The following is an 18,825-nucleotide window of genomic DNA, read 5'->3' as shown; positions in this document are numbered from 1 at the left end:
AGACGAACGATTAGTGCGATCCTGATGCCTAACACCTCTGCAACGTGATGCCAGACACCGGGTTAGAATTTGTAAAACGACAAGCATCCGTTGGTCTTGGTAGGGCCTTTTACGCGTTTAGCGGTACTCAAGTCGTTATTGAGACGTCCGTTAGCCTTAGCCTAGGTCCGCCTCTTACTCGCGACGGGAATCGTTCGTAGGGCGACTGCACATGTTCGACACCTCAATGCTAATCTGGAACTGCGGTTGCAAATCCTCGGTAGTTGTGACAAGCTCACCTAATGCAGTCGCACGCTATGGCGTCTTGTCGTTGAAGCTTTCCATGATTGCGCACCGCTCTATGATCGCCATGGATCTTGCCTCGAGGTTGGGTTCAGAAGTAGCTTTCCTTGACATGCATCACCATGATGATGTAAGGCAGGTATGCGCACGATTGTACATGGATTCTTGGACATCGACGTCTCAACACATTTGAATTCTTCTCGTTTTCGACGAAAATTCATGACCCAGGGTCATTGATCACAACCCACCACCAGCCGTTTTCCTGTAGGGACGTCGCAGATCTGCAGGCACACGGGTAGAATTGATGATTCTAGCTCGACTACTAGTAAGTGGTATCGGCAATCCTACCCCAAGTGTCTCTTCGCACCTGGGCAAACTCAAGCTTCATACGCTCGCGTGGATCATTTACCGCTACAGCGGGTCGCGCGATCTTCAAACACCTGCAGAAGCAACGCCAACAAACGTCCTGTTACACATGCCACGTGTGCGGTCAAGCCTCCCTGCCTCATGGTGATCAAAGATCAGCGTTCCACGATGCAAAGCGTTTGCAGGGTCAGTATAGCCTTCAGCTACGTTCACTGTTACGCGCCCCCGGGTTTCTACACAACGCCACGCTTACCAGGGCTATGCGCAAAAACTACAGCGACTTGTTTATGTCGCGAAGCTGACGGCACATGACTCCGCCTTGTACCCCCGACGTTCACCGCAACTTCCTTGGAAGCTCTCACGGAAAGAGCCTAATAATGGATGCAGTCGGCGAAATAGTCCATATACGCCATGCAAGACTAGGGGACCCGTACTGTGGCGTAGATCACTCCACAGTGTTTGAGGTGCGGGAAGATATGGACCCCGCTAACTACTAGCGGAGTCATTGGTCCTGGACCTCCGACTCTTGTGTGTATAGATCTGGCTCATATCCCGGGCGTCGTTTCTGTTTGCGATGGTCAGTTCGTGTCACATTCACCCCGACAGCTAGGCCTGCTGCTACTACGCCGGTATTTCCTAACATGGACGGAAACACTCTGGGATCCTATGGCGGCAGCCTCGTCGCTCGTGCAGGCGGTTTACATCCTCCACCAGAAGTCCTTCTTAGCTGGCCAAAACCGAATTATGTCGACCCGGAGGAACGAGGTTGGGGACCCCCAATACTGCTCATGGTCGTCTTGGGCATCACCTTCCTGGTATACTGTGCGCGGATGTGGGCAAGGCTGGTCATATCGAAGAACTTTGGGCTGGATGACATACTTGTCAGCATGGCAATGCTGCCGCTATTCGGTCTGACCATATCAAGCGTACTTGGTATGTATCGCTTCCTTTCGAAGTGGTCTTTGCTAACAAACGCAGGTATTCGTATCTATGGCTTCCAATGGCACGTCTGGGACCAGACCAAAGAAACGCTAGTAACGACAAGAGAGATCGCTTTTGCAATCGAACTTAACTACATGTTAACCTCGACGCTGATCAAAGTCTCGATCCTTTGCTTCTACCGCCGAATCGGTGATCGTCTGACGAATCAGTTTATCTACTGTAAGTATCTCGCCAAAGCCAGCCTGGTCCACGCAGAAGCTAACGTTGCTCCACAGGGGTCTACGGCACCATCGCCTTCTGCATCATCTACGGAATTGCCTTCACTATTGCCATTGTCTTCACATGTACACCGGTTATAGGATTCTTCCGCCTCTTCGACATATCCTGGAGACTGCAGAATGAACTGACGTGTCGCAACGAGGGGGCCCTTATTGTTGCATGCGCGGTGATTTCACTGTTCCAGGATTTCATCATCTGCCTGCTACCAGTACTTTTGATTTGGAACCTCCAGATCAGCAAACGCCAAAAGATCGGCCTGTGTGCCATTTTTGGCGTGGGCCTGATAACATGCATCTGCGGTATGATGCGAACGTTCTATGCCGCAAAGCTATACTACTGTATGGATCACTCTTTCTTGAATCGTCATCTAGCAAAACTAATTCTCTGGTCTAGTCACCTACGACATCACCTGGGCAGCGTATTCTGGATGGATCTGGACGACGCTCGAAGCCCAGCTCGCCGTAATGTGCGCGTCAGCGCCCTCGCTCAAAGTCTTCCTCGGTCGCTACTTCAGCATGTACACCTCGCGCGCCGGCTATTCTCAAACCGGAATCCCCGGTCAAGCGTCCGGGCCGTCGTCAAATACGCTATCGCAAGGCTTCACCGGGAAAGCATCACAGCACTCGACACAGCGATCACAGTGCACTGCTGGATCGATTCGCGGCGATGTTCCGTTGGAAGGCATCCATATAACCAACAAGTTGGATGTCAAGGTTGAAGAGCGCGATTATTACGAGCAGAGCAGTCTTCACAGTAATAAGGAGCTCACTGCGCTACCCGTGTCATCGCAGCCTGGTTGGCGGGATGGCTGCAAGACAGTTTGCGCAGCGCTCCGACCGAGCAGCAGAGGCACATCAGCAACTCGTGGTCGGACTCGCGACCGCGACGTCGAAGCCGGCCGCGCCTACTAAGTGGACTTTTGCCGTTCGTCTTCCTCTGTAACTCGCATCATCGTTTCGTCGACGTTTTTGGTTTCTCTAGACCCATATACCTTTCCCTTTGTTCTTATTCCAACGGCTCAAGACATTCCTTGAGCACGCTACGACATTACAGCCGCTTCTAATTTGAGAAGCGCCCACATTCAGGGCATGATGGCTATGCCTCGTTGCACACTTCCGTCATGAGTTACTCATGACATATACCCACTTTTTTCATTGTTCTTACAGGCGACATCTTGGATTACTGGTAGAAGCACGAAGAGTACGGATCGAATTACATTAGAGCCTCCTAATATTAGACCCTCTTTATTCACTCATCTAGACGCATCTCTTGACGCATTAATCGTGATAGATTAATCTCCCAATCATTCCGCCTACTGAAGTAAAGACTTCGCAGCAGCGTCAACCTCCTCCTTGTTTCCACAGATCAACCCACCCCTCTCGTCCGTATCCTCGATCGTTGTCTCAAGTACCCTCTTACCCGTCGCAGAATCCAACGCCGCACCTCCAGCACACTCCAGGATCAGCGCAATAGGCGCTAGTTCATATAGCCGCCTGAGCTTGGCTTTGCTCTGCTCCGTGACCGGGGAAATATAAACACCATGACCCTTGACCAGCGCGTGTACAACATCCGGAACGAGGCCGCCGCTGTATCGCAACGTATACTTTTGCATAATGAAACGGTTGATGAAGTTCAGATACCTCTGGTCTTCTGCAGCGGCGCGCATGTTCGCCGGAGCGAAATACCGCGTCTTTACTTCAGAGGCCTGCGTCAATTGTACGTCTGGACGAATGACTTGCATGGTGCCGTCGTCTGCGTATCCAACTTCGAAACATGAACCCTTGGTACCAGGTAGACGGAGGGCGACGATGGCGGTAGTACGCGGGCCTAGCACACCCAGAATCGAGGCGATTTGCTTCGTGTCGGGCGATTGATGTAAGGCTGAGGCTCCTTCCCAGATTCCGATTATCGTGCCTACACTCCAGTTTGGTGCGATGATTGAGGAGCCATCCAGCGGGTCGAAGGCGAGTGTGTAGACTTCTTTGCCTTGCTCTTCGCCGCTGCTGGATTTTGATGATTTCTCAACAGGGTCTTCTTCGCTGGAGGCTGTTACGATGGCTGGGCATGAATCGATGGTTTTGCGGATCGCTTCTTCGGCTAGCACGTCCACGTTCAGTTGGTCGTCGCCGAAGGCATTGGCGGTTCCGACTTGGGTTACCGATGGGGAGGTGCGTAGGTGGCCGGCTATTGTGTGGATTGAGTTGAGGAGATTTGGGAGGACTGCATCGCGCAGTTGAGGGTGCGAAGAGGTGATGAGGGAGTTTAGATGGGTTGGTACGTCCACGGGCTGCGACATTCTGGAAGGTATGGGTTGTCGAGTTTGATTGAGAGATGTGGAAGTGACTGTTACGCTACAGAAGGTCTACATGAAATTGAAGAAATTCTGCGCCTGCTAGTGTTCATCGGAGTGTGACGTCGTGGTGTGGAGTTGTGGAAGCTTCGTCCGTCTAGCAGCTCCACAAGCATCCACTGAGATCATCATCGTTTCTCGGCCCTATCCGCGTCTCCCCCAACACCGCGACGCGTCACGCGTCGATAGCTACTTTGATGTTGGAGATGCTTTCTTTTGCTCGTTCGAGGTGGGGTTACGAGCGGGGTAGCTCGGGAAGCTTCCAAGGTTAGCTGTCATCGCGGCCAGCTTCGGAAGCTCAAAAGCCATCTCTTCTCTTCATTCTCTCATGTCTTGTGCATTCCATTTTTCATAAGCGCTCGTTTCTTTCCCTCAATTCCATCAACAATGCCTCAAACACTCAAAATCGCATCAGCGCAATCCCGCACACTCTCAACGACCGCCGAGACCCTCGCCGCTCTCGAAGCGACAACGAAGCGCGCCGCGTCCCAAGGCATCGATGTCCTCCTATTTCCCGAAGCATACCTGGGTGGATATCCTCGTACTTGCGCTTTTGGCGCTGCGGTTGGCGGTCGCGCACCCGAAGGTCGCGAGCAGTTCCTGCACTATTTCCACGATGCTGTCGATATGGGCGACACACCGAGCGGCGCTGGGCAAGATTGGCTAGACAGGAAGCTCGAGTTACCGAGAGGGAAGGAATACAGGGGTGATGGGACACGAGAGGAACTAGAGAGGATAGCAAGAGAGACGGGGGTCTTTGTTGTTACGGGCATTGTGGAGAAGTCGGGTGGCACACTATACTGTGGGGTGGTGTTCGTCGACCCAAAGATGGGCGTGTTAGGAAAGAGGAGGAAAGTCATGCCGACGGGCAGCGAAAGGCTGATTTGGGGCATGGGAAGCGCGAGCACACTAAGGGCGGTGACGACGGAGATCAAGGGTGTCAAGCTGTGTATGGGGTCGGCGATCTGCTGGGAGAACTACATGCCGTTGCTGAGGCAAAGCTTGTACAGCCAGAACGTCAACCTGTGGTTCGCGCCGACAGCTGATGCGCGCGATGCTTGGTCGTCGCTGATGCGCACGGTAGGCTGCGAAGGCCGATGCTTCGTGGTTAGCGCAAACCAGTGCGTTAAGAAGAAACACCTCCCGGAATGGATCACCGGCAAAGCACAATCGCAGAGCAATGGGAGCAGAAGCGGCATCGGCAGGAGCCTCTCGCAACAGAGTAACGGAGTCGCTGGCAGACGACGAAGCACCATTACGAAAACGCCGGAGGGTCATGAGATTTGCATACCAATACCAGAGGGACAGGCGACTGAGGGCGATTCATCGGCGATTGATTCCTCATCCACTGCAGAAGATGCGCTTAGTCCTAAGCAGCAACCCTTCTCACAGCCCCAGTCAGGAGACGGCGAGGAATATGTTTCACGTGGAGGCTCTATGATAGTATCACCCTTGGGCGAGGTGCTTGCTGGACCAGTATGGGAGCAAGAAGATGAGCTGCTAGTCACAGACGTCGATTTTAACGACTGCGAGCGCGGCAGACTTGACTTCGACTCTGGGGGAAGTTATTCGCGGATGGATAGCTTCAAGCTCAGCGTTGAGGGCCTTGATCTGAATCCTCCGCCAATGTAGACTATGTAAGCTTCAGTTATAGGTCTCGTATAGGACTGATTCCTTCCGGTACCGTCCTAGCATCACTATGGGCGAGAGAAGCCACGTACTTGATGCGACATCTATAAAGCAGTTGGCTTGTCTGAACCATATTTGACCCACTTGTTTGTTCAAAACCAGGGGATATCCACATACGTAGGCGCCCATGTTAATCTGACTGCCTCTTGTGGACTAAGTCATGATTGGTAGAACCGGTGGGCCTGAGGCTGCGAGCTACCCCTCATGCTTGGTCAAACGTTCCCAGCTCCCCATTCCCCTACGAGAGACACGCTAGGTATTCACAGTACACCACGGGCCTCTAAACCTACCTTCGCATACTATTATCTCACTTCTCGTCAACTTCCAGGCAATGACAACGCGCAAGAACCTCATTATCGACACCGACTTGCACAGCGATGTTGAGTACGCATAGCCTCGTTCTCATATCACAAAAAGCTTACTAGTGTACTAGTGACGCGGGCGCATTGCTGCTAGGCGCAACTCTCCCAAACGTCAACCTTCTTGGTGTCAACGTCAACCACCCCTGTTCATACTCTGCCCTCGCAGCGTCTGCTATCGTGGCACATTATGGACACCCGAAGACACCCATTGGTATTCGTCGCCCAATGAACGACGTGAAATTCTTTGACGCCTGGGACTACAAGCGCGGCGAGTACACGAGCAAAGTGGCCTACCACTGGTCCGGAGGCACTCTACCATGGGGAAAGGCGGACCAGGCATGGGATCCAGTTGTCCTGTACAGAAAGCTGCTCTCTGAATCAGAAGACGGAAGCGTGACGATTGCTTCCATCGGCTTCCTCGATAATGTGCGTTTTCAAAATGTGGCTCTTGTATTGACAGCTGGTCGCTAATATTTGCAGCTGTCTGGACTTCTCGACTCCAGGCCCGATGAGTACTCTCAGCTTGACGGTCGCGAGCTTGCCAGGACTAAGGTAGCAGAGCTCGTCGTCATGGGTGGCAAGTATCCGAAAGGTCGTAGCTGGAACTTCTGGGGCTCCAAACCTGCCCTTGCCGCTCATGTGTTAGATACATGGAATGGCCCAATAACGTTTGTAGGCACCACTGTCGGCAGAGAGGTATTAATAGGCGGACCGCTCATGGCGAGTGATCTGGAGGACGACCCAGTCCGAATGGCTTACATCTACTATGGTTTCGGGAAGCCGCTACCTAGTTGGGATCCACTCGTAAGTGTCCATTTGTGGATCGCTCATAAGGCAAAATCTGACCGCGTTTAGACTGTTCTGTATGCTGCGAATGGTCTTGGGAACATGTTCGATGTTGCAGAGGACCGTGGCTACAACAAGATCAACCCTGAAGATGGTATGAACGAATGGATAAATGACGGAGTCTCGCATGGACGGCGAACTCTGAAACTGAAGGTCAGCAATGAAACTGCTGCGGCTGAGCTGGACCGTCTGTTTTTGGATGCTGCGCGAAGATACTCTAAGCACGCAGGCGCTGCCTAGAATGTCGGAATGCTATCATGAATCCGAATCGATCTCAGATACGTACCATCACCAGACGTACCTCCATCATGAGCGACTAGCAAGTGGGTATACTGATGTCGCGTTTCGGATTCTCTGAACTCGCTCAACACGATCCTCAGTCGCTCATCGACCAATCGAGAGTTGCTCAGAAGTTCGTTGCTATTGCGTTCCCTTACTACATCTCCACAAAAACTACCTAGGTAAATGCACGACGGCACAACGTGCAGTACATGTGTACATGTCAAGCCCAGATGGTGCTAGCGGAAGACCCACGCGTGCTGCGTGACCAACAGCGATGACGTTGGCTGCAGGGCCCCAGCCCCAGCCTCAGCAAGATCCAACCGCGGCCGCTATCTAGACGCCAGCCTCGACCACTACCAGAGCTCTCCATTCTCCACAGCAACCCCAACCATCCTTCCCCAATTTCGAATCCACATCGAAGTTGTTCCCATCGTGTTTATCGCGCGACAACAACACCACCACAGCTCGTCTCTTGTACCGCAGCTGTCTTCACCGCCGCCATGCAGCTCACCACCCTCTTCCTCGCCGCGCTGAGCGCCGTCTCCGTCACCGCATCGCCCTCATGGATGGGTGGCGACCAGGTCACGATTAAGGAGGAGTACAAGGTCCCAGGCGACAACCCTCTGTACTTCTGCGGCGACCCAGCCGACGACCTTCTGAAGATTGAGAAGGTTGACCTGAGCCCCAACCCACCCAAGCCGTACGTGTTCCCTGTTGAAGTATCGTGAAGCTGCGCAATCGCACACGTGAAAGCTTCAACAATCTCGAGAGTACAAAGTTGAAAGCTAACTCATATGCAGTGGCGAGAAGCTCAGCATCAAGGCCACAGGCGACTTCAAGGAGGAGGTCGGTGAGGGTTTCAAGATGCACCTGCAAGTCAAGTACGGCCTCATCACACTCATCAACCAGAACGCGGATGGTTGCGAAACGATAAAGAAGGGAGACCTTGAATGCCCGCTCGAGAAGGGCGAGATGAGCTTGACCAAGGACGTTGATCTGCCCAGGGAGATTCCTCCGGTACGTTTCATGCTGCGACAAACATAGAAGAATACTAACAGCATATCAGGGCACATACACCGTCCTCGCCGATGTCTTCACCGCAGAGGGCGACAAGATTACTTGCCTCACCGCCAAGATCGCTTTCCACCGGTAAATTGCCTCACTTCGTAACGACTCTACAACGCACGATGAGCAACGAGGATGTCTGATATTCAACCATGCAGGGGAAATGCGGAGGAAAGTAATGTAGGCAGTGGCAGCAAGATCAAGATGGGACAGCCTAGAGTGCAGATGAGTGGACCTTTGGCTGGTCTTGTACAGGAGCGTTTAAGGCGGAGGAATGAGCTGTAAGCCATCTTTGGCGGATTTCTCTTTGTTTTGACTCGCGATATCAGCATGTCTCGACTGTAAGCTTTGGCTTCAATGCTTCCCGACCAAGGGTTCTAGTAAGATCCACACATTGAACTTAAACTCGCATTGGTATCACGAGGTACCGGCAGTGTACCAATTCGTCTGTTTGCCGATGAGCTGGTCCATTGCCGGTACCTCGCGATGACAGTGCCAGCTTAAGGTCGATGTGTGGCCAGTGAATCGAGGATATAACGACGAATTAATGTACATACGAAGGACACGCATCGACTTCATAACACTCTTCATACTGCAACTTGTATCTGTAGTGGTGGATATCATATTCATTGACGTTGAAGCTTGTATGCGCAGATAACTGCCGGCGGCACATGCCCAGTACCCATCCACGAGTAGTGTATGCGACATATTCTGGTGCTCTCATCTTCCGCCAGTCTCCTAAGTCCAAAATCTACTCTCCGAATAATCTCCTCACCCTCTTCAGCACACTGTCCTTCTCGGGGTCGTACGGGTGGTCTTTCGATGGGATCTCGAGGAGGGAGGGAAAGGCGGCGGTATATGTCTCGACTCGGTGTCGTATCTTCTCGGCGATCTATGGGTGGTCAGACATGTCTCAGTCTACAAGTCCGTAGAGACTCGGGCATCCTTCTAGACCCCAACGCCACATCCGGGGCGCATAAGACGTACGTGCTGGTTGATGAGCAGAATCGCGATATCCTTGCGCTCGGTGGTGAAGCGGTCGAATGCAGCTTCGATGGTCGCGGTCTCGGTCTTTGCGTCTACAACGAGGAAGTTCTTTTGGCTGTCCGGCGGTTGAGTAACATGCTACAATATCCGTCAGTCTCCTGTCTACGTCGTGTATCGCAGTCGAGGATAGCTTACGCCTACGCCTGCAAGCAGCATGCCCGTGCAAGTGTCCTGCGACCGGTTAGCGCCGTTGAACCGCCAAATGAGGGAGCCGCGAGATGCACACCTCATCGCCTATCACGGCGAGGAACTGCCTGTCCTTGTACTGTGCCGCGGGTGCTGCCATATCGAGAGTGTAGAGAGGCAGCTGTCGTGAGGTCGGAGCTTGGCTGCACTGAAGCTGGAGCTCCCGCGCGCCGTCGTCATGGGCGGGACCAGGGCCTAGTCCGCGTTAGGCCAACTGTTTGTACTGTCGCTTCTTTCACCCTTCGCGCTTTCTTCATTGTCGCCGCACCACCATGACTTGAGCCCTACTGCTACGCCACTTCTTCTCTCCTCTCTTCTACAACTCGGGACTCGCCCTTAGCACTTATAATCGTAATACCACGGCGCCATGCCTCCTCTCGTGCGCCGCGCACCGCTCTCGGAACGCATCAAAGCCTACTTCGACCTCTCCGACTGGCTCATCTGGATCTCGGAAGAACTCAACAGCTCCGACTGGGAGGACTTCGCATCCGCGTATGCGCTCTACATCGGCTTCGGCGCAAACCTCCTCTTCGTACTCGCCCAGGCCAACAGCGGCGCATCCACGGCTTCGGACGACGATGGCGTCTTCAACGAGGTGCAGGGTCCCGGATGGATAAAATGGATCATGGGCTTGCTGGTCTTGGTCCTGGGTTTAGCCAGCTTTGGCAACGCTTTCATGGTCTGGGGTAAGAGAAGGTATTACCGTCTCTTCGAGCAGAGTGTGGATGTTGCGCCACAGACGCCCAGCGCGAAGCGCGTTCGAGTCGACTCATCGCCTGCCGCAGCGAGTCCGATGCAGTTTGTGAGAAGCTTGGTACAGAACAACGCGGCAAGCAGAGCGCATCCTGTCGAGGGCAGGGACGTCTGGGAAGTTGCCGTTTGGGACCCAAACCCGCTCTGCCTGGAGCTGTTCTGCCTGTTCAGCCCGCTGCATGTGGTGCTCTACTACTTCAACCTCCCAGTCGCCCCCCTAGATCCCAGACCGAGCGTCAGGGTGACCACGACGATCTTCATCGGAGCCGCGCTCTCGCTTCATCTTTGGTGGCTTAGGAGCTCCTTTATGCAGCAGGCCAAGGACAACTCCCTCATCAGTCGCCAGGTGCTTCACGAGTACGATAGCAAATTCGTCCACCCCTCACTACAGAAGCCATGCCGCGACGTCGGAATCCAGACCATCTCGACAAACCGGACCCGAGACTCGAGCGTTGGTGTCAAGGGCAGTAGCCACGGTCTTGCGAGCTCAGTCGTCACATACACACCAACCACTATTGTAAACCGTAAAACCTTCCGCACGAATCCGAACGTAAGCTACGCCTCACAGTACGACCCTGACAACATGGAATCACCATCTGTCACGCGCTCCTCGAGACGACGATCCTCAGTCCACCAAGATCGTGGCACCTCACAATACACAACCACCTCCACAGCTACAGACGCCGACTTCTCCTCTCCGATACGACCCTCGCAAACGCCCAACCCCTTCCGTCAAGCACCCACCATCCCCCGAACCAACACCAAGCCTACCGACGGCGGATACCTGGGTGTCAATACTCATGCCGCGTCGCCTCTACGGAAGTCTGCAAGTGCAAACTTCTCAAGAGATGGCGAGAGGAGTGCGAGCCGCGGTAGAGATAGCCTCGGTGGCGCTTTCGAGCGCAGGGCTAGTCCGAGCAAGCGGGACGTCAGCCCTCTGAAGAGGATCAGTCTCGGCAATTTGGGCGCTGCGAGGGAGAGCGGTGAGAAGACACTGGGTCAGTCGGCGAGCTTGGGCAGGAGCAACCCGTATGGAAGCCTTGGTGTCGGACGAAGGGAAAGCGGAAGGTACTAAAGAGGTACGAATCAGTGTGTACGCATCTGAGACACGAAGGTCGGAATGAAGAATTGCGTGTACGATGGTGCGATGTGAGTTCGTTCAGTTCATGTATATTCTACTATCTACAATACCCGAGAGGAGCGACCAGTATGGCGCTCTTCCATTACAGGATCTCATTAATCACATAAATCGATGTGTACCTTTCTTTGGATCTTCTGCGATCACCATGGGATCATCGTCATATGTTTCTGAAAGTAGGCACTCGATTATGCATGTCACGTTTCGGCTTGGCCAGCCCATCTATATAAAGGTCAACCTACTGCTCATCTACGTTCCTCCTATATTCTTCGGTTTTCCTTACCCGTTTCGAAAACAACCATAGAACGTGAGTATGTCTGTTTTCTGAGTTTCCAAAAACAGCCCGCCAAAAGACTGATGCGTCCACGTCCGATACGCTTCCTTTGTTTAAAGTATGAACAGTCTCTGGACATGTATTATCAAAAGATCGTACCGCCGAAGACATCAGAAATCCCGTCGATGTTTCGTACCCATTGATACGGGCCCCCAACACGCATCTCCGACATGATGCTCAAGATATATAAACGTCGACAGCAGATGGAAAGCCACGCCTCTATTGTTCATGATCCCTGAGTCTTGTCCAAAATTTCAAGATATCATGGCTATGTCCGCTTTTTGTCTTTTCAAAATAAAGCAGGACCTGTACACATGTGCGGCTGATTCGACTGCTGTGTTCAACTACGATTATCCGAAAGCCAAAGACAAGGTTTGGATGTGACGCCGTCGCCGAGAAAACTACTCCCAGTATCCAAATGTTCTCTGCTGTCAACTGGACTTCTTGTTCAGTAAACTTCTGCTTTGCTTAAAAGGTTGAATACTCCAGCTCTATGTGCTGGGGTTCTCTTTTCTCCTCAGAACATTTTTCACCGCTGTGGACCAAAAGAAGATCAGTATCAAGACATGGCGTGTGCTTTCTCCAAAGTCGACAGGTGGCTTCTTTCTGGAGCGCGTTTCCAAAACTCCAATTACTACAAAACATCAAGAATCACAGAGAATCAATGTAATGTGTTGCGACCTTATTATTGAGCAAGAACAACAGCTTCCGTACAGTGTGTTGCCGTTGACTTCAAAACCCTTAGCAATCACTTCATGTGCAACAAGCACCCCGGTCTTGCAACGGTTATACCATTGAGCTAGAAGCTCGTCCTGGGACCGAGACATATAAAAGCCTGTCTTATGCTCTCTCCAAGTCTTCTTCTTCATCAATAACCGGTCCAAATTCACCAAAAACTGGATTTCAAGCCCTGATGTCTGCTACGTACTCCAAACAGCTATCTCAACAATTTATGGAGTTCTTCCGCTTTTCCCAAAAAACCTAGGCCTCAACGTAATGTTGGGAGAAAGTGATCGCTCTGGTTCAGACGCTGCTGAGAGATTCTCATGAGCTGGAATTCTATATCAAAAGCTTAACCACGACCCAAACATGTCTTTCCTGAGCTGTCAGGCGAAAAAGCACCGGCGTACTTGGCTGTGTGGTTAGATGTCCAGAGGTCTCACATCATCGTGACAGCCAGTGTTCTACATCGAAAAGGCACACGCCGTCGCACATGGTGTGTCCATACCGAAGTGTTCACAAAACCATGATTACTTGTTCTGCGGCATGCGTACCCGCTACATTCTGCTTCCAGAAAGTTTGCCCAAAACTATGGTACTAGCAGCTGATGTTTTGTTCTTCCGCCGCCTGGTCAAAAGACGACAAGGCCACCTTCATGACTGTGCGATTGCGATCGCAAACAGTTTATCCTACACCGCCAGCTTTTCTCATTCTCTCTGTCCATATCCTGACACACATGTCAAAACATGTCTAAAGATAGACATAAAAAGCAATGTGCGACAGCGAAGCTTGTGCTGTTCTCAGCCCTACAAGCATCATCCCGCTCAACGGGTACTTCTTTTGTTCTTCCCACACCGTTTTGTCCAAAAAGCTTGAGGGGATCCGACTGCTGGTACAAAACGGTGAAAGATACGTCATGGGACGATGTTGGGAAAGTACACGCGGCCTCGCATGCGTTGGTCTCGTATAGATTGGATTTTCGGGTCCAAGGAAAAAGGATACATGGTGTTGACAAAATCTTGATCGATGGTGTCGGCTGATGCGAAAACGATGTCACCGGCATACTGCAATGGATTTGAGCGTGATGTTTGAAGTTATTGAATGCATTTCGTAGCTAATGGATATATACAAAAAAGGCGTATCAAAACATGGTTTCGCAAGAGGCTTCATGAAACCTCTGACCACTTGGTATATCATCGTCGTTCACAATCATCCGACTCTTCGCTGAAGAGCCATATCCATCCATTGTCGTGATTCAGAAAGCACAAATCCGTTCAGCCAGCGCTTAAACAGAGTTGATGAAGGAGAGGAGAGCAGAGGTGCGAGCGTAGACACCGGGGAAGCCCTCCTGAGCGCAGCCGTTGCCGAAGGAGACGAGACCAATGAGGGTCTTGGAGGAGTCGACGATGGGGCCGCCGGAGTCACCCTGGCAGGAGTCCTTTCCACCCTGGGGGAAACCAGCGCAGATCATGTTGGTGGTGATGGCAGAGGTTCCGTAGGAAGAGCGGCAGCTGGCGCGGGAAACGATGGGGACGGTGACCTTCTGGAGAGCAGCAGGGCTGCTGCCGCCCTCTGTGAGAGCACCCCAGCCGGCAACGACAGCGTTGGATCCAGCAGCGGGGTCGGAGCCGGCAGCAGGAAGGCGAGCATAGCCGATGGAGCCGCTGGCAGCGACGGAAGTAGAGAGCTTCCAGATGGCGACATCCCAGTCCTGACCCGAGCTGCGGTAGTTGGGGTGGACGGTGACGGATGAGACGCCAACCAATGTACCGCCGGATGCCTTTTGAAGGCTACCAGCGCGGATCTTGAGGGTGCTGACAGAGCCGATGACTGAGCTCACGGAACAGTGAGCAGCAGTGACGACGGTGGTGGCGTCCAAAAGCGAACCACCGCAGAGATGCTGTCCGTTCTTCTGAAGGCTGACAATGAAGGGGAAGTCACCAGAGGCAGCGGCAGTTCCACCGACAATGTCGTCAACGGGAGCATCCTCGGGGAACTCGTACTCGGGGTCTTGAGGAGTAGGAGCCGCAAGGACGAGCGCAGGGAGCGCGATGGCGATGATGGATTGGAAACGCATGATGATTGTTTCGAGTGAATGAGGCTACACGGAGTAGGACTGTGAAGTGATTAAAGTGAAGAGACAAGCGACTGACTGAGCTGGCTGATGATGAAAAGAAAGGGAAGTGACTCTATACTTATACACAGACCATCATCCCCTGATCATCAAACACGCAATCCAGTGCAGTGTCTCCATCGTGTTGTCCGGAGTCGCCAAGCGTGATCGACTAGGTGTGCACTTTGTCCTTCCGAATTGGGGGTCCGCTTCGGCTTGGCGAAGTCTTAACGAGAGTCCGCCCATCGTACCTTTGGCGCGCCGGTGCGTGCTAGGTGACCCTGTCCATGTAGGTACGTTATCTGCGTGTAGTATAAGCTTTCCGGCTATTTACCTCACAACGAATGTGAAGGACGAAGCTGATCTAGCGGTTGCTCCCGTATACCAGGATCAAGGCGAGTTTTGCCTCACAGCTGCAGTCTGCAGGTCCGCTTCTCCAGATCGTTGCTTTTTCGCCCCTGTCTCATTCTAGCTTAGGGCTGCGATCTCAGCCATCTCTTGTGCTTGAAACATGTCGGAAATAAGACTGTTTCCTCTCACGGCCTCAGGCAACCGTAACATAGCCGCCAAACATGGTTGTTTCTACTCGGGGTATGTCGCAACAAGGCCGTTACAGCGACGCTGTTCCCTAGACAGCAGGAGGTTGTGACGCCGTTCCATATCCTGGCTATAGTAAAGCCGAAGTACCATCGTATTTCCTTTGCCATAGTCTTGGTTCTCGTAGAGTCCATCGAATCGACGCGATCTTATCGCGCCGTCATGCGTTGTCTCCTGAAGAGGCAAGAGATTTTGCCACATGTGGTGTGCATACCGACACAAGCGCCGACCAGGTTCCTGTAACATCTCGTGGTAGGCGAACCACGATGCAGGCTGTGTATATTGCCCTACATGATCGGCATTGTACGTGATTTGTGCCATTTTGTCGGGGGACGAATAGTGTGTTGATGTTGGGTTAGGCGTGACTAGTACGCCAGTGGGGAAAAGGCAGGAGGATTGACCTGCCACAACGGATAGGTCCGCATGGGCTGCTAGCAAAACACTCGCGCACTTGGCCCCGGCATGCACATTGCGACGTCGGAGATGGCGAGCATTCAGGATGTCGCATTATGGCGTTCGCTGGGTGACACCGGCTCTGGGCCAGGAAAGGCAGGAGATGGAGGAGCTATTGGTAGGGCGGAGCTTTAACGTCTTGGCGACGCGCGCGTGAGCCGGCAGACTGCCGGAGGTAGTATCGATCTACACAACGGCGCTGAAACCTGCACATAGTATGGCTGGTATGGAGATCTCCAGTGCTCGCCGGTGGTTCACCGCATGTGAAGTGGTCGAGAAACAATGGCGGTCGAAACGTTGTGTTCAGCGCCCGGCCGCGTCCGCGTCCAGCCTCGGTACCATAGTCAACATAACTCTGCTTCGATAAGGCCACTGTATACGTAAATTGCTCTCGTCAACATGTCTCTTGATGCGCCGAGCATGAATGCCAGATAACGCCATGCAGACATACTAGCGCAGTGCCTTCAGCCTCATCCGGAGTCTGCGTCATATGCAAGGTACTTCGACTGTTGCCTTGCCTGCACACTATGCGTGGCGCAGCTGCTACTAATACTCCTGACACCATCTCAACTCTCTGCACTGCAATACCCATCACATCCAGAACGAATGCCAGCTGATTCGAAAGGTCGTCGCAACCTCTTGTGGGCATTTGGATTATTTTCTCTGATCCTGATATCATTCCACATCTTCTCGTCAAAAGAGATGGATAGCCTCCCCGCCCCTTTCACCATCGAAATCGATGGCAGTCCCATCGCCAAGGTCGACGGCAACGCCGAAGACAAGACGCATGCGAAAACAGGCACGGACGCAGCCGTCTTTGAACTCAAGGGCAGCCGTCTGCAGTGCGACGGTCACATTCTTGGACGAGCCATGGTAGAAGACCGTAGCTTCCTTCCAAAGCAAGTGTGGTGGTTCAAGGCAGACACCGATATGCCCGTGCATAAAGTTACTGCAAGCCAGGATGGTGATTCTTACCAACTGAAGTTCTCCAGTATGTGTATTGCGGTGATGTGATCATGCTCATACTGAAAACGTGCAGACGCGCCTCTGATGGTAGACGATGGAGGGGTCTTTGCGGATCTTCTTGGGGGTGAGTATCCTCCACTTTGGTATCGAAACGACTTCTAACATTCCCAGATAACCCATCTAAAGTGGTCTTGAAGATGCAGTCGTAGTCATGGAGTGGTGGAATGCGGAAGTATACATGCTGGTTAAGGTTTATGGCATGTGCTGGTAGGCGTTTTGGTATGACGTCACGCGCCATGACATGTCACCAGCTGAGCAGCTGCACGACCGGCATTCCTGCAGATCAGCCGTATTTTTTCATGGTACACGATGTATGCATCTAGACTATCTTTCATAATTGAATATATTCTTTCATGCTCTCCTCGCCGTCTCAATTGTAGACCTTTGGCTGTTAAAGTAGAGTGGAGTATTCCCGACTAGTAGGTCTATGACGGAAAGGCCTAGCGGCCATACGTGAAACCATGTCTCAGAACAAAAGGAGACATGGCCGCCGTACCACGTAAAAATCGATAAGTGTACCCTACACTTCCTCCGCACGCCGTAACAGAAGTATTCCGAGGTTTTGGGCACCTCTGTTGCTCATCGCGCGCAATTGGCCCTTCATGAGTAATCCACGGCAAAAGTAACACCCCAACTTGGGTCGAGCCCCAAGAATTCCTTGTACTCTTCCACAACATGGGGCAGGCGAACGAAGCCCGATCCCATCCAGTCGAGCGCGTACTTCTCCTTGAGAACAATGCGCATGGGCAAGTTGGAGGATCGGACCTCGTAACGGCTGATTTGCAACTTAACCTGCGTAACGCGGTGTTGTTTGATGTAACTGACCCAGGTCGCATTGTCGGTATTCATGAGAGCTGTGAACGAGTCCATGGTGAGCTTTTCAACATTGGGTTGGGCAGCTTTGGGCGTTATGATGTACTCGGGGAACCGGTGCCTGAACTTGAGAAGTGGGAGGACATCAACGCGTTTCAAGCAGTCCATTCTGATCCAGAGACGCAGGGTGCCAGTCGTTTTGGAATAACCCTTGATCCGTTTCCGAACGTCTTCGCTTAATCGTGACCCTCCGCGTAACACCGGAAAGAACGCTTTGAAGTAACCATCCAGTGCAAAGAGCGGGAACTGATGGGTGGATAGCCACAAAGGACGAAACTCAGTACGGATGAGAGAACAGACTTGCGTCAAGCCGATGTAAGGAAGGGGTTTCGCTTGGGTGATGGCAGGTGCTTTTTCCTCAATCGCTTTTCCGCGTCTGGATTTCTTTGGCTTTTCATGGGTATTAGGGAAGCAGCGGAAGCTCCATTCGATCGCCATTCCATAAATCCGGTTGCGCAACTCTGTATGGGGTCAGTACAACAACTCGAGCACTACGCCGATGGTAGAGACTAACCTCCTGGTAGGTCCATGAATCTGAACACCTGATCCGGATTTACAACCCATGGATCGTCCGCCTTGTTGGCTTCCGGTACGGAGACATCTTTCTTGGTGGATGCTGCTGCCTTCCGCCGTTTGTTTGGGGGCTCGGAGCTGCTATTGCCAATGGCTCGCTTCATGCCAGCGCTCTTGCCTGCGCCTTTGCTGTCGACCGCCTGTACTGTCTTCGCGTTCCATCTACGGGCCCTATATCACATATATTAGCTACTATAACAGATCATAGTCGATCGCAACACTCAACAATACTTACTTGGCCGGCATGGGAGGCGTCATTAGTGGTGTAAGGTTGGTGGATGCAGGAGAGATGTTGCAAGAGTGAGGCTCGATGTCGCGGGGTGCGTGGGCATGGTATGGGCCGAGCTCGGACCCCCGTCAGAGAGGGCGGTGGATACGCGGTCACTCCCGCGGCTGGTGCCTAGTTGCATTGTGATCGGTGTATGCAATTCTGATTCGCTTGTTCGTGGGGATAGCTGTTTGCTCAAGCGGTTGCGTGACGATGCTGGCACATGCAACCCGTAGGTACCGTACACTTGCGGATATTCGCACTCTATTCCTCGAAACTGT

General features: G+C 52.6%; 10 protein-coding genes across 10 annotated transcripts; 6 read left to right on the top strand and 4 right to left on the bottom strand.

Moving 5' to 3' along the window:
- Positions 1-1,289: 1,289 nt before the first annotated feature.
- On the top strand, positions 1,290-2,780 carry J4E83_004596 (uncharacterized protein; the record flags this gene model as incomplete). Its single annotated transcript, XM_049331523.1, has 4 exons — positions 1,290-1,581; positions 1,627-1,809; positions 1,866-2,207; positions 2,263-2,780. The coding sequence occupies 4 exons, from the start codon at positions 1,290-1,292 to the stop codon at positions 2,778-2,780; spliced, it is 1,335 nt and encodes a 444-aa protein (XP_049189297.1).
- Positions 2,781-3,181: 401 nt separating this feature from the next.
- On the bottom strand, positions 3,182-4,165 carry J4E83_004595 (uncharacterized protein; the record flags this gene model as incomplete). The annotated part of the gene is made up of 1 exon (XM_049331522.1): positions 3,182-4,165. One exon carries the CDS (start codon positions 4,163-4,165, stop codon positions 3,182-3,184), a length of 984 nt encoding a protein of 327 aa, XP_049189296.1.
- A 441-nt stretch (positions 4,166-4,606) lies between these two features.
- On the top strand, positions 4,607-5,851 carry J4E83_004594 (uncharacterized protein; the record flags this gene model as incomplete). The annotated part of the gene is made up of 1 exon (XM_049331521.1): positions 4,607-5,851. The coding sequence occupies one exon, from the start codon at positions 4,607-4,609 to the stop codon at positions 5,849-5,851; it is 1,245 nt and encodes a 414-aa protein (XP_049189295.1).
- A 644-nt stretch (positions 5,852-6,495) lies between these two features.
- On the top strand, positions 6,496-7,356 carry J4E83_004593 (uncharacterized protein; the record flags this gene model as incomplete). Its single annotated transcript, XM_049331520.1, has 3 exons — positions 6,496-6,696; positions 6,751-7,074; positions 7,126-7,356. The coding sequence occupies 3 exons, from the start codon at positions 6,496-6,498 to the stop codon at positions 7,354-7,356; spliced, it is 756 nt and encodes a 251-aa protein (XP_049189294.1).
- A 542-nt stretch (positions 7,357-7,898) lies between these two features.
- On the top strand, positions 7,899-8,551 carry J4E83_004592 (uncharacterized protein; the record flags this gene model as incomplete). The annotated part of the gene is made up of 3 exons (XM_049331519.1): positions 7,899-8,098; positions 8,199-8,415; positions 8,465-8,551. The coding sequence occupies 3 exons, from the start codon at positions 7,899-7,901 to the stop codon at positions 8,549-8,551; spliced, it is 504 nt and encodes a 167-aa protein (XP_049189293.1).
- Positions 8,552-9,214: 663 nt separating this feature from the next.
- VMA7 (H(+)-transporting V1 sector ATPase subunit F) lies at positions 9,215-9,796 on the bottom strand (the record flags this gene model as incomplete). The annotated part of the gene is made up of 4 exons (XM_049331518.1): positions 9,215-9,355; positions 9,451-9,588; positions 9,646-9,681; positions 9,737-9,796. The coding sequence occupies 4 exons, from the start codon at positions 9,794-9,796 to the stop codon at positions 9,215-9,217; spliced, it is 375 nt and encodes a 124-aa protein (XP_049189292.1).
- A 267-nt stretch (positions 9,797-10,063) lies between these two features.
- J4E83_004590 (uncharacterized protein) lies at positions 10,064-11,524 on the top strand (the record flags this gene model as incomplete). The annotated part of the gene is made up of 1 exon (XM_049331517.1): positions 10,064-11,524. The coding sequence occupies one exon, from the start codon at positions 10,064-10,066 to the stop codon at positions 11,522-11,524; it is 1,461 nt and encodes a 486-aa protein (XP_049189291.1).
- Positions 11,525-13,926: 2,402 nt separating this feature from the next.
- On the bottom strand, positions 13,927-14,718 carry J4E83_004589 (uncharacterized protein; the record flags this gene model as incomplete). Its single annotated transcript, XM_049331516.1, has 1 exon — positions 13,927-14,718. The coding sequence occupies one exon, from the start codon at positions 14,716-14,718 to the stop codon at positions 13,927-13,929; it is 792 nt and encodes a 263-aa protein (XP_049189290.1).
- A 1,692-nt stretch (positions 14,719-16,410) lies between these two features.
- J4E83_004588 (uncharacterized protein) lies at positions 16,411-16,979 on the top strand (the record flags this gene model as incomplete). Its single annotated transcript, XM_049331515.1, has 3 exons — positions 16,411-16,795; positions 16,844-16,894; positions 16,942-16,979. The coding sequence occupies 3 exons, from the start codon at positions 16,411-16,413 to the stop codon at positions 16,977-16,979; spliced, it is 474 nt and encodes a 157-aa protein (XP_049189289.1).
- Positions 16,980-17,430: 451 nt separating this feature from the next.
- On the bottom strand, positions 17,431-18,534 carry J4E83_004587 (uncharacterized protein; the record flags this gene model as incomplete). The annotated part of the gene is made up of 3 exons (XM_049331514.1): positions 17,431-18,068; positions 18,218-18,447; positions 18,512-18,534. 3 exons carry the CDS (start codon positions 18,532-18,534, stop codon positions 17,431-17,433), a joined length of 891 nt encoding a protein of 296 aa, XP_049189288.1.
- Positions 18,535-18,825: the final 291 nt, after the last annotated feature.

The sequence above is a fragment of the Alternaria metachromatica genome (genome assembly GCF_023757995.1).
Source record: "Alternaria metachromatica strain BMP 0045 chromosome Unknown scaffold_8, whole genome shotgun sequence".
Taxonomy (NCBI): Eukaryota; Fungi; Ascomycota; class Dothideomycetes; order Pleosporales; family Pleosporaceae; genus Alternaria; species Alternaria metachromatica.
This window is presented reverse-complemented; position numbering and strand designations above follow the sequence as displayed.